Genomic DNA, 17,037 nt, shown 5'->3' with positions numbered 1-17,037 from the left:
AGGGGAAGCAGAACCTCCCTCGACCTGCTGCCCACACTCTTCCTAATGCACTCCTTCTCAAGGCTTCAGAGCAAAAGGTCTCCGACGGCGACATTGCTGCTCAGCAAGAGCACGAAACGAGGACGCTGGACGCTCCTCTGCTCACACACGGCAGCGCCCAGGACGTGCCCACGGGCAGCCCCGCACCCGGTGGCTTCCACACCGCGCCTGCACCATCAGTGGACTCTTCTGCGCAGAAGGTCTGAGAGGAGACAGGGCAGAGCTGCGGACCGAAGCCATGGGATGAATTTCTCCGCTTCGTCCCTGCGTGGGTCCCGGAGCTCACACACAGCCAGAGACTCTGGAGCTGCATTTAAAAGCCCGATGACCGCAACTGCTATCGAGAGCCCTAGCTGCAGGGGAAAGCCTGGGGACCAGCCTCGCATGCAAAGCAAGAGATCAAAAACCAGGTGAAGAACAAGGCCAACCCAAGACAACGTTCTTTTTCAGCTCTCCCAGGTCTGGAAAGGCTGGATTCAGCAGAGCCAGGTTCAGGTCCCAGCTGTGCTGCAGCCTCCTCATGCATCCAACCACTTCTCAATGGGCTCAAAACCTCCCCTAAAGTTCACCCCAGGGAGCGAAGCTTTATTTTCTGTAAAAAACACACCGATGGGTGGTGGCGGCAGGGCTCGCAGGTGAGCAGACGCGGAGGACGCGACGCACCCGCGGGCTCAGCCAGGTGAAGCTCACCCTGTGGTTTTTCCTTCGGCATTTCCCAAGCGAGGGCTACCCAAACCAAACCCCAAGCAGCTTATGGAAATTCGCAGAAGAGACATTAAAGCTATGCTTTAATTATAAATATATGCGTTGGCAGAGGACAGCGTGGCTGCTCCAGGATCAAAACAGCTTGGAAGGGCCATTAGAACCCAGCTTGGAGGTGGTGAACGGCAGCCGAGCTCCCCGGGGTCCTGAGGAGCCCCCGTGACATCCCCGGAGAGGCCAGCGCAGCCACGCTCCCAGCCCCGCGCGTGACGCACGCCCTGTTCCCGACCCAGGCAGGAGCGGCTAAAAATACGGGTGTCTCTCCCTCCCCTGCGCACGCAGCTGAGAAGCGTTTCCGTTGACTCATTAACCTGCTGCAGAGGCATCAAACGCTCCCGCCGCGACCCACCCCGCCGTTTCAGACCGCGACGGAGGGTGATGGCATCCCGACCCCGGCGACGGCCGAGCCCCGCTCCGACGCGCAATGCTCCCTCTCCCAGCACCGTGCCGGCACAAGGAGCAAGTCAGGGCGGATGTTCTCACAACTCTTCACTTCTAGCATATTTTCTGTGACCTAACCAAGGGACCGCGGCTGTCACCCAGGCGCCAGGCAGGACAGGGGACAGCGGTGCAGCCGCTGGTCCCCATCCCTGCGGATGGGGATGCTGCACGTGCTCCTCGCAGGTGCGAACGCACTGATTTACAGCCCCCGAGCGTCTGGGGCTGCCGCCCGTTCTGGTGGTGTTTTGTTTCGGGGGGTCAGGCAGAGGCTGGGGGCCGGATTCCCATGACACTGAGCTGGGACACATCTTCCCCCTCCACGCCAGCCCCGAGCAAGCACCCGCGCCCGGAGCGCAAACGGCTGCGAGGGGGGAGGCGCAATTAATAATGCACCGCGCTCTCAGCCTGTAAATCTCCGGCATGATTCATGGGCGATGTGAAGGGTGATGGAGAAGGCCTTGTCCAAGGTCAGACACTGAGTCCCGAGGGATGGCCTGGGAACGGGAACAGCGGCCCCGAATTCCCACCCCGCTCCCAGCGCCGAGCCCAGGCCAAATCTGGATCTGCTCAGCATGGGCACGTGCATTTGTTGTGTCTGCTGCGCATCCTTAACGAGTTACAAACGACGGCCCAGCGCTGCAGCCCTTTCAGCAGGGCTCCAGAAAAGCTCGGCAGATCACAGCATCAAAACCGTGGATGAGCAGTAGAAACCTCAGCGCGCCAACGCGCTCCGCCGCCACGCCGCTGCCCCAGCCCCGCACCACGCGTCTGCCTGCCCCGCAGCTTCCAGCACCCCCTCGCCCCATGAGCAGCACCGGCAGAGTTGGGGTGTTGGGGTGCTCATCCCGGCCCCCCGCCAGCCCACAGCCGCTGCGCCGGGTGCTGGGTGCGTGCGGCTCCGCGCACGCCGCCGGCCTTTTGTTCGCTCTCTCCCCGCTTGCAGCGCGCGAGGCTTCTCCTCCGACCCACCAGCAACAGGTTTTGTCCCTCCGCAGCAATGCGGGCACTGAAAGCATCCCGAGGCAGATGTTTCTGCGACCTCTGACCCAAGACTAATGTTTTCCTTTCTGCGCTAAGCTGCCATCTGCCACGGCCGGCACAGATGACACCCAGGCGCTCCCGCAGCCCGTCCCACCCCGGCACGGCTTCTGCATGGTGGCACAGGGGCTTTGTTCAAACTGGGGACGCGTCAGCCCCGCACAAGCGCAGCCCGGGGTTGCTGGAGAGGTGCCGGGCGCATGGGGGATGCCCTGGATGCGGGGGCTCAGCCTGCATCACCCCACAGCTGAGAACGCCCGCGCTCACGCCACCCACCACTTTCCTGCCCAGCCCCAGAGCGTCCCCCCAAGGGCTGAGACCGTGGCAGGACTGGAGGTAAAACCCACCTCGGGCTTAAAACGCACAAAATCAACCAACAAGCAAAATGAAAACCAGGTGTAAGCTGGGCACGGCCACGGGGCTGTGCCCCATACGCTGCGGGAGGGGCTGGGGGGCTGGTGGGGAGCCCCGTCCCCACCGCCAGCCCCGCGTCCAGGCTGTTGCTTATCTGCGCTGCTATCACATAACCTCTTCCTCACCCTCATCTGCTGGAAGCATAAACGGCCGCGGTTGTTTTCCCCAAGGTACGAGCACCGTGAGAAAGCCAAGGAGCAGAGGCTCGGGTCTTGACTCAAGCCCCGTTCTGGGGGTCCTGGAGACTCACGGGGCCAGGAGAGTCCCTGTGGCCTCCGCAGCAGCAGCGCGCCCAGGCGCTGGGTCTGCCCTGCCAGGGGGAGCAGCCCCCACCCCGACACCCATCCGCAGGTGCAGGCTGGGCTTTGGGGATGCCGCTCTCTGCTCCGTGGTACCCGCGTCCCGAAGCAGCTGTCCTAGACAAGCTCCGCGCCCTCCGCCCCAGAGTCCCCAGCAGAGCCACTTCAGCGCAGAAGTGGTGCAGAAACCACCATGGTGACCTTGCGTGGTGCAGAGGGTCCCCAGCAAGGGACCACCACAGTCCTCCGCACCAGCAAACGCGTTGCGTGACCGAGCGGACGCCTGTGCCAGCCTGGTCTGGACCCCACGAGTGAAGCAAGTGGCCAAATGTGAGCAGGACACTCCGATTTCATGTGTTTGCTGGCAACTGCTGAGAGAAGGAGAAATAACCAGCAGGAGAGTCTCCCTTAGCAGGACCACAGCCACTGCACGCTGCTCCCAGGCGCAGAGCGGTGACGCGACCCTGCCCCACCGTCCCCACACCTCTCGGGGTAACCGTCGTTACCTTGGGCTTAGGAACGGGAACCACAACCGCCTGCTTCCACCCGTTCCCCCGTGCAGCCCCAGCAGCTGCAGACCCCGGGCGGTGAGCTTGCCTTCCACCAGACATCCACGCACCAGAGTCACTTTTCCAGTTGTGCCAGTGGCTTCCCGCCTGGCACAGCCTGCAAGCAACACCCCAGCTTTCTCCTGAAGTTACACCCTTCCCCCCTACTGATCTCCCCCAGCTCCAATCCGCCCAGAGAAAGGGCCGGTGCTCAGGGACACGTCTCCGAGTCACTGAGGGATCAGATCTGCTTCTTATTCCACCTTCCCACGCCATCTTCTTGCATTCGTTCTTGTTCCATGGCCTCACCACCAGCCCCTCCCGTGTTCCTGCGCAGGGCATCACCGGGGACCGCAGGTGCCTACGACTGCCCACGGGATGGCTTCCCAGCAATGGGAAACGCCCCGCTGAGCACAGGAGCACGCTCCGGAGCCAGGGGAAGGCAGACAGGCCCGGAAAACAACCCTGCTGGGAAAGCAGAGCTCAGCACCCTGCGCTCGGTCCCACCTCCCGCTCTGCCCCTGTCTGGGCATGGCCCCCCTGCTCGGGGTGGCACGGCACCCCAGGAGCCGGCAGAAGGAACATGGGTGCAGGGAGACAGGGAACACTTTTGGATGCTGCCCTGACCTCCCTGGGGCACGCGGGGCCGTGGATGCTCCCTCCTGCCCTGGCTCGAGCCGCCTCCCGGCAGCGGGCACGGCCGGGCTCACCGCGCTTCACCTGCAGCTTCGCTCTGTGGTTTCTGCCACACGCGGCCGTTAAGAAACCGAAGACTTCGCCTCGGCAGAGAACGCAGAGCTGCCCAGCTCCCCCTCGCCCATGTAGGGCCCCCCGACCGGGCGATGCACCCCAAAGCTCCCGCCAGCCCGGCTGCACTGCCCCAGCGCCGGCATCACCCCACAAACACCTCCGGCAGCCGCAACGCGGCTCCCGGCACCAAAACCCAGCGCTCGAGCAATCTGGTGGTTTTTTTATGAAGTCCCATCCAGGCCCTGCTTTATTAAACACTCTGGGACAGCAGCCTGGGAAAAAAGCGGAGTTTCACCCAGGGAAGGTGGTTGGCAAAGCAGCAGGTTACTTCGAGTGACATCAGGTTAATAAAGCAAGAGCAGATCTCCAGTCTTCTTTAATTAAACAACGGTGCCATACGAAGTCTTTGATGTGTTTTTTTTTGTTCCATTTCATTTTTGACCTAGCCCAAGCCATCTAATTGAGATTTTAAGGCCCCGACTTTCATCTGGAGAGAAACTAAAGGAATTCCCAAAGCTGGATATACTCATGGACAGGAGTGGGGGAAAAACGAGCTAGAGCGCTGTTCCTCCTACCAGCAGTGGAGAGGGAAAAAAAAAAATTGGCTTTGTTTCTTAAGCAGACATTAGTCAGGACAGTTTGGGAATCAAAGTTCCCACTGTAATGAAAAACAATATAATCCCATTAGTAAGCAGAGTGGCCAGGCTATTCTCCGGGTGGTAACCGGCTACCTGGGAAGGAGCTGCCTTCCAGTGGGGCTTCATTCACAATAAACATGAAAGACGTCGAAGGAAGAGACCAAGACAAAGCCACCTCATTCCCACCCGCAACAATGGCTGCTATGAAATATATTTTCCCCCCCAGTCGACGTTTGTTACATCCTCTGCCGGCGTAAATCCGCACAGCCCCACTGCCTGTGGGACCCGGCTGCCCTGCGCTCAGCTCTGCTCTCCCCGCTCCTTCTCCGGGAGGAGCCCACTTACGGGGCGACCACGGAGGATGCGCTCCCAGCGGAGCATCCCCAGGGAAAACGACCCGGGCTGAGGCCGCAGCCGGTCCCACCGCCCGCCCGCAGTGCGGGGCGAGGGTCTTGGGGGAGGTCTTCAAGCAAGCGGCCGCGCCGGTGACCGGGGGCCTGTCTGACACCATGCAGTGACCCGGCTCCTCTCTTCCACCGCCGCGCTGCCCAGCAGCCGTGGCATTCGAGAGCGCCCGCTGCAACCACTCCTGCTTCTGATTTTTCATTTGTTAACATTCTCCCTTTAAAAATGTTTTATCCTTTAAGCCTGCAGAAGGAAAAGTCGGAATATGGGGGAGATGGGGCATTTCCACCTCCCCAGGCCACCTGCCAGCCCGTCACTGCTGGTGCCCGAGGCCACGCTCCCTTCCCCATCCCTTTTGGGGTAAATGCCCATTTTCACCCCATCCGGACACAGCGCTGCCCACACTTGCTGCCTGCGCAGGGCAAATTCACGCTGCCTTGCTCCCGGGACCCCAGGCACGCACGCAGCACCGGTGTCACCATCTCACTACGCGACGACGAACTCTCTTCTTTTTTTTCCCTTTTCCCCCCTCAAACCAAGTTTTGGCTAAACACCGCGCTGCCCGAGAGCCAAATATGGAAAATTCCCCCCCGGGCCATGCGTCACCCCACCATCCCACTCGTCTGATCCCAAACATAAAACCTGAGATTAGGATCTGAACAGCCACCAAGAGTTTAAACGAGCTATATTTAGCTGCGATATAAACAGGAGGAGGGGGGGATTGTGGACTCTCCTTCTCTGGAGATATTCAAGACCCGCCTGGACAAGGTCCTCTACAGCCTACTGTAGGTGACCCTGCTTCGGCAGGGGTTGGACTGGGTGACCCACAGAGGTCCCTTCCAACCCCTACTATTCTGTGTGATACTGTGGGATCTGGCAGAGCACATGGGTGCTCCCGCGGCACAAACCCCACCGCAAGGCAGAGCGACGCGCGCCGGGGCTGTTTCGGCGAGACGGTGAGCGGACAAAGGCGGGAGAGCGACGGAGCCAGCTCCCCCCAACCTCACAGCCACGAAGTTGCTGGTTTCTCTTTGCAAGCAAAGCGAAGCTCCCGAAAAATAGTTATTAGCAACAAAAACCCTTGGAAGCTGTGGCCTGGGGGACACCAAGCCCCTGCGAGCCGACGGGTGTCTGCTCCCGGGATCTGCGTCCCGGGATTTCTGCGGCTGCCGAGTTTAACCAAGGAAACGGCGAGGGCGGGAGGGAAGCCTCTGCCTCCGACACCTTTTGCCGGCAGAAATCCCTGTGTCAACATGACGCCCGCGCCGAGGGAGCGGGACAATGGCGGCGGCTCTGCCCTCCGGCCGCAGCCCGCATTCCTGCCCCCCTCCCCTGGAAACCCCCCTTTTGTGGGGAGCAGCGGGCCCTGTGAAAGGGCCGTCTGTCGCCCTGCCTTTTGACTTGGAGGTCTGTGTCTAACATTTTAATAGGGGCTGGGGGCCGGGGAGAGGCCCCCCTCCTCCCGGGCTGCTCCCCTGTGGGGTCACTCTCCCAGCCCGCCCCGAAGCTGGCGGGCAGCGGGCGGGAGCCGGCACATCCCGCTGCCGACAGCCACGTTCCTCCACCGGCCCCGAGGTGAGCTACCCCATGGGTCAACCGGCAATGGGTGCCTCTGCGGGGGTCTTCTCCTGATCCCCCAGCGCAAGGATGCGCCGGTGGGGCGGGAGCACTGGGGACGTGCTCTCCTCATCGTGCTGCTCGTCGACAGCAGATAATTTCCACCTGAAAATCAACCCCTGCACGCTCAGAAACACTCAGCCACCCACGGCAGCGATGCCAGCAGCGAGCGTATGGTCCTCGGGGTCCCCACCGCCCCGCTGACACCGGCTGTCTCACGAGGGCACACGGGACAGAGCAGCTGACAAAGCGAAGAGCCCCAGCGCCAAAGGCTCCTTCCGTTCCTCCTCTTGGGGACAGTCGCGGTGGGCACGGCAGCGTCACATCGCACCAGGAGCCACAGAGGAGGATGAGGAGGATGAGGAGGAATCGGCAGCAGGCGGCCAGGCTCAGCCCTGCAGCCCCAGCCCTTGCAGAGCCTGGGACTGATCCTGCACCGCCCTGGAGGTCCAAGCGAAGCCCAGCACCGCCGACGCTGACTTTTGATGGAGCCCAAAGCAAGCGGCTCCCCAGCCCACCGGCACCGCTGCCGGCACCCAGCCCTCCCGGCCCACCACCACACGGCCGCTCGCCTGCAGGGTGCCCCTGCCGTTAAATAAGGGCAACGTTATAGCATCATTAAAACTTAATAAATCCATTTCCCATATAAATACCATTAAATTCAGATTTTGGGGAAGGGAATTAGGGTGAAAACTTGTTAAAAGAAAATGACTTCTGCACAAATAAATTTTTGCAACTTGACTGAGCGTGAAAGTTTCCCATTAAAATGCAACTCCGCTCCCTTTGCTGGAAATGTGCAGGAGCCTAATAACCAGGGCCTAAACATTAACTGTTTAACTGAATTTTCCAATATTAACTCCAGGCTGCCACGGGGGAAGGGGAGGACATGACGGGCGAAACTTTGGAGCAGACATTAATTACTGCTGTGCGAGGGAAGCACACCCGGAGCGCACACTGCCCACATCCCACCGGCGTTGTGCTCCCAACAGCCCCTCGCAGACACAGAATCACAGAATGTTAGGGGTTGGAAGGGACCTCTGTGGGTCACCCAGTCCAACCCCCTGCCCAAGCAGGGTCACCCACAGCAGGCTGCACAGCACCGCGTCCAGGCAGGGCTGGAATATCTCCAGAGAAGGAGACTCCACAGCCTCCCTGGGCAGCCTGGGCCAGGGCTCCGTCACCCTCAGAGGGAAGAAGTTCTTCCTCCTGTTCAGCTGGAGCTTCCTCTGCTTCAGTTTGTGCCCATTGCCCCTTGTCCTGTCGCTGGGCACCACTGGAAAGAGTCTGGCCCCGTCCTCCTGACACCCACCCTGCAGATATTTGTAGGCATTTCTAAGGTCCCCTCGCAGCCTTCTCTTCTCCAGGCTGAACAAGCCCAGCTCCCTCAGCCTCTCCTTGTAGGAGAGATGCTCCAGTCCCCTCATCATCCTCGTAGCCCTAACGAGGATAACAGACGTGGAACATCGCTGGCTGTGAGCACAGCACCGGCCCTGCTGCGCACGGGGCGGTGGGCAGGATCCCCATCAGTTAGAGTCGACTGCAGGTCCCTTCCAGCTGAAAATAGTCTATTCTAGGGCAGAGCTCCCCATACGCCCCAGCCAAATGTCTTCCCCCCCATCCCTAATCCCTCACATGGGCATTAGTTGTGGTCCTGATCCTGCACCTCTTGCACCAAGCGCTGCACTTACCAATGGGCACCTCCATCACCTAATTCACCTCTACCAGGGACACTGAGGCACCAAGTGGACCTCGCCTGATGCACGTGGACACCCCGGCATCGTCCCGTGCTGCAGACCCCTGCCCGCGGGGCACTCGCCAACGCAGGGAGGTGAGGCAAGGTGACCCGACCCACTGGTCACACGCAGGAGCTGTAGACGGAGGTGCTGCAACGGGTCCCAGCGCCGCTCCGCACCGAGGAAAGCCGAATCCAGGCAAGGGCACAGAAGTCCTTCTCCTTCTCTGGAGATATTCAAGACCCGCCTGGACAAGGTCCTGTGCAGCCTGCTGTAGGTGACCCTGCTTCAGCAGGAGGGTTGGACTAGATGACCCACAGAGGTCCCTTCCAAACCCTACTATTCTGTGATTCTGTGATTCTGTGAAGTCTGAACCAGCACCATCACACCTCGGCCAGACAGCCAGCTGGAAGCAGCGTGGAGCTGCTCTGCCAGCAACTCTCCGATGCCAGAGTAAAGACTGGGGTGTCCCCAGGTGGGCATCCCTAACCCTCCTGGGGCTTGCCGAGCGGGCGGATGGGAGCTGCCATGGTCTGGTGTCACTGAGACCTAGCGGGGTGCTGTGAAGGCTTCCCAACATCTCACGCGATAGATGTACAGAGAGTTGTGCTGTTCAGCCCAGCTGGGGCTTCCTCAGCCCTTCAGAGCCCCTGCTCGGACCCTGCTGACGCCAGCGGTCCCAAGGCAGGGCCCTGACCCTCACAGCCCTCTGCTCCTGGATGCCTCCACCTTCAGACGCCCAAGAAGTGAAAACGCAACGTCCCCCCTCAGCTCCAGAGCAGCATTTCCATGCTTCTTCCAGATCTTTGGCCGACGCGAGCAGCTGCGCTTTTACCCCAGACCAACGCGTGAGCACAGCCCCGGGCTGGTGAGCACCCAGCACAACGCCCATGGCCAGCAGTCCTTGGATAGTGGTGACACCAACCCGCCGCTGCCGATACCTGTCGAGGCCAACCCCAAGGAGCCCGGCACTGCAGGATGGGGCCCTTCTGTGGACAGACTGGGGAAGCTGGGATGCCTCTTACCCACAGCAAATCTGGGCTCACGAGGACACCATGCAAGCAGGACAGCTTCAGAGACCTGCAGGATTCTGGCACAGCCACTTCCAGGCTCTGGGGCTCGGCGCTGTGTGCCAAGGGCATGCAACGAGACGAAAAGACCATTCGGAAAACATCTGGAATCACCCCAGACCTTCACCTTTCCAGCCTGATGGCCCTTCTAACCCTGGTCCCCAAAGTGAAGGGCTGCAGGAGGTCAGCCCAAGACCAGCCTGGGGAGCAGGGAGCGAGCAGCCCAAGTGCCCCATGGTGCTGCCCCATCCCGGGCGGCAGCACGAGCTGGCTGGACACACAGCCACACACCTGCGGCGAAGCAGACAGAACCCGACCACCTTCCTGGCCCCCAGGATGGAGGCAGGACTCAACTGAGACCCCACTGCAGGTCTGCTTTCCCAGGGCAGTTAAGTTGTACCCCAGAGGCTCTTCCACTCCGCAGCCCCACCACGTGGTCTAAAACCTTCACCTGGAGTTTGGCGAGATGTTAACCGTGGAGAAGTCTCCATCCAGATCCAGAGCTTACCAGCTCTTGGCGAGTGCACCCCGAGGCTACTCCCTCGTTAAACACCCTGATGCTCTATAAATTTCACATTCCACTCATGTACACACACCGTTACCGTTCGAGACACCTACCAACACGAGCAAAACAAGGGTCAGCACGCCTCTAGGCCTGGAAAGAGCAGGTTAATTTCCAAACAATGTTATTTTAAAACTTGCTAACTGCCTGCTGATTATGTTATCCAAGCCCTTAATTGGCGAATAGCTTGGTCTTGCAATGACTTATACGTGTCTCCCTCATGTTACATACAACAAACCGTAACGGCCTTGGAGGTGAGAGCAGGGTATGCAGTATCAGCTGGAACAAACGGACGTAGCTTGGCTTCCAGCAGGCAGGCAGGCAGCAAGTCAGGTGGTTGAGATGGAAGAGATTTTGGTGGAGTAAAACGCATCCCGTACAACGAAGTGAGCAACCTCCAGAAGCTGTCCATGGAGCAGAGCCCCGTGCGCTGCATCACACATTTAACAGCTCCAAGTACCCTCTGGTGAGGGTGATGACCACTGCGAATACCTCACCCCCTCTGCGTCCCAGGGAGTCCCTGAGCAAGTTCATCTCAGCAGGCATCACTCCGTCTCTCCTGCTCACCTCCATGCTGCAGGTACTGCTGAGGGACCTACTGAGATATCTCCTCTTGCACGTGACCCATGCTGGCCCCTGCCCAAACGCAGTACAACCCTCTGGCCATCACAAGTATCCAAGCCATGAGAAAAATCAGGTGAAAAACCTCAGACCAACCACTAAAATCCTAAGGCAAGTTAGCAGGAGTCAGTGGTACCACCTGAAACAACTGATCTCATCAAGATCAATCACCAAGATGCCTTGCAGAGAGGAGAGATGTAAACAGATTCTTCTAGAAAGAGCTCAAAAATCCCACTGCCGTCCCAGTAACCTCACCAGCTGGGCTTCTCAGTGAAGTTTCTCTTCCACTGGAATCTGCAACAGGTGACGCTTTTGTATTTTTGATTTACCCTCTTACCCATTTCCACCTTGTTCTTTCCGAGAATGAGATCAGACTCGAAAGAGCCATCAAGAGTTCTCAACATGGCTGAATCACCGCTCGTCTACTTCTTTAAGAGCTTCCTCTGGTTGATTGTTCAACACTCCACCCTCTTCCTCTCCAGCACGGAGACCGCATTTTTTCTTTGTTATTATTTCATGGAAATAACGTTGGGTTAAAGCACATGAGAAAAACCAAACCAGAAGGAAACTTCCGCCCTTCACAATGAGATAACAGTGACTGAGCAGTTGAATAACTTGAAGGGCGCAGAGAGCTGCAGAGCTCAGATCCCTCCCCTGTCTTCCTGGTCGTCTCCCGACAAGAGTTTTGAGCTAAAATAATCATCTCTTGCTACTCCGGTCCCCCTCTGAATGTTTCTTCCAAGGTTTCTGGCCCGTTGCCTGTGGAAGCTGGTGGGGGCAGCGGGCACCAGCTTGGGAGCCATCGCCCCGGCTGAACTGCAGCGCCGCGCTGATTCATAAACAGAGGAAGTACTTTAGCAAACCGACTTTTCCCCCTTTTCAGCGCAAGCCTGCTGATTAACTGAACTTACTCTTTGCCTCTGCCGTCTGTTTGGCTTCTCTGGGCAAGAGTACGACAACCCAGACACAGCTCCTCCGACTTTAACGGCGAAAGGCTGGTGGAGCGGGGTTTGAAACTCGGCCCTCTTTCATGCCATCTGCTTTTAACTAGTGGAGCAAGGGAGGTCCTGGGAATAAATGTCACATGGCACAGCAATCTAAAATCAGCCCCGCTCATTTGCGGAGATGCCAGTCACAACTACAGTTACCCAACAGTCTAATTAGGAGCTACCACTAGAAGTCAAAACGACCTCTTAGAAAACGTTCTCATTTTCTCTGGGAAAATGCCTTAGTCAAAGGTGAGCGCCTTTTCTGGAAAGCCACAGCTCCCCAGCGCCGCGAAACCACACGCCAACACCGCGGCAGCCCGGACCTCGTCAAGCTCCAGATCTGGCGCAGGTGCCATGCACAGGACAGAAACACCCCGCACCTTCAGCTGGGGTTCGTGCACGATGCACAAAACTCTGCCGCTGTTCTTCCAGCACCGAGAGACCCGGCCACCCCCGCCAAGATGGCAAACAGCTCCAAGGGTGGCTTCATCAGGCCGCTCCTGCTGCAAGCCCTCCAGTCGAGCGAACGCTCAGTCCTCTCCATTCTGTTAAAGTCCTGCGTGCCCCGGACTGCCTGGCAAAGGGACAAGCAAGATAAGGCACCTGGAGTTTTACAAACTAGCGCTGTAAAATAATAAAGGCAGAGAAAGCTCCTCGTCTCGCACCGCCAATTCCCTTTCCGTAACAGGGCTGATAACTCGGTTTTGGTGTTATCAGAGTCGTCTCCGTGTCACCCAGCTCGCTCTCTCCCGCCACAAACGCCGGGACGCTTGTCCGCTGCAGCAGCGTCTCCCTCGTACGCTCTTTATTTCACTCCACTTTCTAATTGGATTTGTGGGGGCAGCACAATGGGGCTTTATGGCCAAACTTTGTTAAGTGCCAGGCTGAGCGGAGATGTGGCCAGCAGCCAAAATGGTGCATTTCACGCAGGCGCCAAAGGGCAGTGCCAAGCTTCTCTGCGTCTGGTATCTGTGTTCTTGGCTCTGCTTTGTTTAAGAAGCTTGGAAGCAAAACTCCTCGTAAAGAGATATTCAAACAAGTGAAAAACCAGGATTTTGCGAGCTGCTATCGGATACCTCGGAAAGTTGCACCTCCTCCAGTCTGGCAGTGCCTCTAATATCGGTCCCCATCGCCCACGGAGCACACCCTGCACGGGACAAGCACTTTCACACACTGAGAGCACACACCTTGCTTTCCTGCAAAAATAACTCGCACAGACTCGCGAAGCCATCCCAGCGTCTGCAGCCAAGGGAGAGGCGGTTATTCACAGCTAGCAACGCAGAAGTTCTTTAAAAGTTAACTTTCTCTCTTAAAAAAAACCCACCCCAAGCCTACTTTGGAGGCTTCTCCTCCGAATAGAGCTCGCACACATCAGATCTAATTAGATTCCATCACCATCTGCACATGAAATGTAAATCAGGAGTCGCAGAGACTTCAGAAAAAAGGGGAAGAATGACCACAAGGAAAAGGAGGGGTGTAAGGTTGGGGAGGGGGTGGAGGGTTGGGCATTCTGGGAAGCCATACATGATTAGTCACACAGCATTAATCTGCCTCCCTTAACAATAGCTGCCGAATCTCGACCGAATCCCAGCTGTCGCTCTTTGAATGAAAGAAAACAAGATTTAGAGCGTCAAGCGTTGGTAAGGGCTTCTGTGCAAAAAAAAGTGGCGTGCATTCATTAGTGGCTCACAAAGGGACCCAGCCTTTGTCCATTAAATTGCTCATGTGCCTGATTGATTTGCTGATTTATTTGCACCAAAGGGTTGGGGGGCTCAGCTTGGAGAAGGGGGCGGGAGGTGCCCGGCTACCGGGCACAGTAACGGCACCCAGGCGCATTTGCAAAAAAGCCACAGACATTGTCAAGGGAAACTGCCATTCAACAGGTTGGGATTGGAAATGCCTTCGGGTTCCTCCGCCGAGGACTTCCTCTTTGGGAATCTGGGGTGGGTGGGAACGTCTCCCCGCCTGCTCTCAGCTCCGACCACGTTCAGCAGGCAGAGGGGAAATCTGGCCGGAAAACAGAGCCTTGCCCATTCACATTTCTTTTATGGAATAGTTTTAAAGAGGGAGCTGGAGTCTTATTCATTTCTCTTGGTTATTGTTCCCTGGGAGCCTGGAGTGAATCGGCCATCGCTGCGGTGGGTCGGTTGGTCCTTCAAAGAGTCCCAACGCTTTGCACATCCGCTTCCCCACAACCAGCTCGGAGAAAGCTCCCGCCTGGGTGCCAGGAACGCCAGCCCGGACCGCGGCTTGGCACCGGCGCCGGCAGGGCTGCGGCAGGAGGTGGCCCTGTTCCCCTGGCCGATGCCCCGCAGACCCACGGACATCCGTGGGGCAGCCGCAGCGGCCGGAGCCGCGCCACGAAACCTCTCTTGCGCGTTTATTGGAGGTGCACTGGACGCCGCGCCACGAACTGCCACGGTGCAAGGGACTGCAAGGCAACGCTTCGGGGCCAGGAGGGAGTCGCTGGAAGGAAGACAGACAGACAGACAGCCTCCCTCCCCGTCCGACGGTCCAACGAGCGCCGCGGGCTGGCCTTACCTCCTGCTCCATCAGCAGGGCAGCCTGCATAGGTTAACACCAGCAAAACATGGCCCTTTGCCCATGTTTTTCCACCCAGCTAGGAACAAAGCCCGATCCTGCCAAACTCGCGTCGACTCCTACACAAGCAGGTTATTCTTGCCACTCAAGGAAAGAAAATGCATCTTGCCCTATTAAATCCAGAGCCTTCAAAGCAAAGTCAACATGCATGTCAATACTTTGGTCGGGGGAGATGAAAATCCTCCGGTTCCCTCCATACTTACTGGCACACCTCCGTCCCGTTCGGAAAAGTTTCGCACTTGCCCCCGTTGAGGCAGGATTCGGCAAGCTGTGTGCACCGTAAACCTGCAAACAGAAGGAGAGCGTTACCCACCGCGCAGGTCCCGGGTGGCAGTGGGGGGGTGAGGGCTGCATCCCCCGGCGTCACCCGGACTGGGGACCGGCTCGCCGAGACCCCTGGCGCAGGCTGGGGCGATGCAGGGTGACGGAGGCGGGCAGGGACCACGCTGGCCCCAGCATGGGGAGGCTCGCCTAAAAATAAACTCGGGGTGGGCTGCAGGGTAGGCTCTGCCTTCTCCTCCAGCGGGAGGACTGACAGAGAGAAACCCCAGATCAGGCTCTTGAGTGACAAATGCCATTTGGGAAAAACCATCCGCCCGAGGGCCCGGTAGTTACCACTAACCCAGTAACGAAATGAGTCGCCCGTCACAACTTGCTATGAGTAAAGGTTTCATTGTCTGGCCCTCAGAGCCAAATTCTGCACAGTTACCACAGCAACTCGCTGAAAGTACCAGAATCGCTTCCGATTTCCACCCCGGCTCGCTCTTCCCCTTCTCTGCCCCGCTCGCTCTTCGCGGTAACTGCTTCTGCGACACGCGTGTGCAGCCCCAACAGCTTCACACCGAGCCACTGCAGCTTCGCGCTGCCACCGCCAGAACCAAACTTTCTCCCCGGGATGGCTGCCGAGCCCCTCGCACCCCCGGGGACACCCCGCTGCGTGTCCCACGGGGGATGGAGGGCGTGGGGTGCTGGGGACCCCTCCAGCCGGGCACAGTCTTCTGCAGACTTCGCCTCCGAGGGGCAGGGGGCTCTCCTGGGGGCTCTCACCAGGATGGCTGCCGAGCCCCTCGCACCCCCGGGGACACCCCGCTGCGTGTCCCACGGGGGACAGACGGCGTGGGGTGCTGGGGACCCCTTCAGCCGGGCACAACTTTCCGCAAACTTCGCCTCCGAGGGGCCGGGGGCCAGGCACAGCTCTCAGCCCGGGCTGCGGAGCGGGGTGAAGGCAGCACCCCCCAAAACCCTCCCAGGACGCTGCGGGCTCGGCCCCGGGGGCACCGCAGGGCCCCGACCCCCCCCGGGGCTGGCGGCTCCCCGCGCTCCGGGCACTTTTCGGGCTCCTTTCCCCAGTCCCGACGGTCTCCCAGCGCTTTGCGGCGAAGCGCCCGGACCCGCCCCGGGGAGGGAGGAGGGGGGGGGTCGGGGCGGGGGGGGGGGCGCCGCCTGACTTTCAAGAAACAGGAAACCGAGAACAAATTTGCAAAAAACGGTCAAAAAAGCTCTCGCGAAACATGAGGCAGAAGCACGGCCGCCCTCCGCGCCCCTCCGCCGGGCCCAGCCCGTCCCGAGCCCCGCTCCCCCCGACGGCAGCGAGCGCGGCCCCCCGGCGCCGAGCCCCGTTCTGCCCCCTCCCGGGGCACCAAGCCCCTCTTCTCCCCCCCCCCCCCCCGGGGCACCGAGCCCCACTCCCCGCACGGTTCCGTCCCCGGTTCCCCCGGCGCCGCCAAGCTCCGGTCCCCCCGCAGGAGCTGAGCGCGGTCCCGGGGCACCCCGCGGCACCGAGCCCCGGTTCCCACGGGGACCCCGCGTCCCGGACCCCCCCCCCCCCCCCCCCCCCCCCGCCGTCGCGGGGTACCCGCCGTGCCCCCGGTCCCGGCAAACCCCCCGGGCCGCGGCCCTCACCTCGCGTCAGGGCGGGCAGCAGGAGCACCATGAGGCCGGGGGCCAGGAGCCGCTCCATCCCGCTCTGCTCCCGCCGCTCACAGCCGCATAGATCCGGGGCGGGGGGCCCTCGGCCGTGCCGGTGCCGGTACCGGTCCGCGCTGCCCCGGACACACCGCGCCCCAGCGCAGAGACTCCGAGCGCCGGCGCCTCCCGCTGCTGCTCAGCCCCGGCGGGCCGGGCCGGGCGGGGGGGGGGCGGGACGGCGCGGGGCGGGACGCGGGACGGCACCGGGCGGGACGCTCCTCCCTGCCCCCAGCGGTTGGGAACCCTCTTCCCGTCACGGAGGGTCCGAGCGGGGCGGCGGGGGTCCGCGCAGCCCCCCCCGGGCAGCCCCAGCGCGGCTCCCGCCGTGCGGACACCGGACACCTCGGGTGCGGAGCCCCCCACGCAGCCACCGGACACCTCCGGGGCGGCCCCGGACACCCCCAGTGAAGCTGCCCCGTGCAGTCCCCTGACGCTCACAGAGCAGCCCCCCCACGCAGTCCCCATAACCCCCCACCCCCAGTGCAGCTCCAGCACAGCCCTCCCTTGCAGCCCCTGCACAGCCCCAGGTGCCTTCATGCAGC

General features: G+C 60.2%; 1 protein-coding gene across 2 annotated transcripts in view; it reads right to left on the bottom strand.

The window, feature by feature from the left end:
- The window catches only part of NOTCH1 (notch receptor 1), a 45,482-nt gene extending 28,872 nt beyond the window's left edge, over positions 1–16,610 (bottom strand). For both annotated transcript variants that reach the window (XM_075439365.1, XM_075439366.1), the window contains exons 1-2: positions 16,430–16,610; positions 14,731–14,812 (exon numbers count right to left, since the gene is read on the bottom strand). In XM_075439365.1, the coding sequence (XP_075295480.1) occupies positions 14,731–14,812; positions 16,430–16,487 (140 nt within the window). In that variant the 5' untranslated portion in view covers positions 16,488–16,610. The remainder of the gene's footprint in view (positions 1–14,730; positions 14,813–16,429) is intronic.
- Between the last annotated feature and the right edge of the window lie 427 nt (positions 16,611–17,037).

This window comes from Opisthocomus hoazin, chromosome 19 (assembly GCF_030867145.1).
Source record: "Opisthocomus hoazin isolate bOpiHoa1 chromosome 19, bOpiHoa1.hap1, whole genome shotgun sequence".
Taxonomy (NCBI): domain Eukaryota; kingdom Metazoa; phylum Chordata; class Aves; order Opisthocomiformes; family Opisthocomidae; genus Opisthocomus; species Opisthocomus hoazin.
Note: the sequence above shows the minus strand (reverse complement) of the source record. Positions and strands in the feature narration are given on the sequence as shown.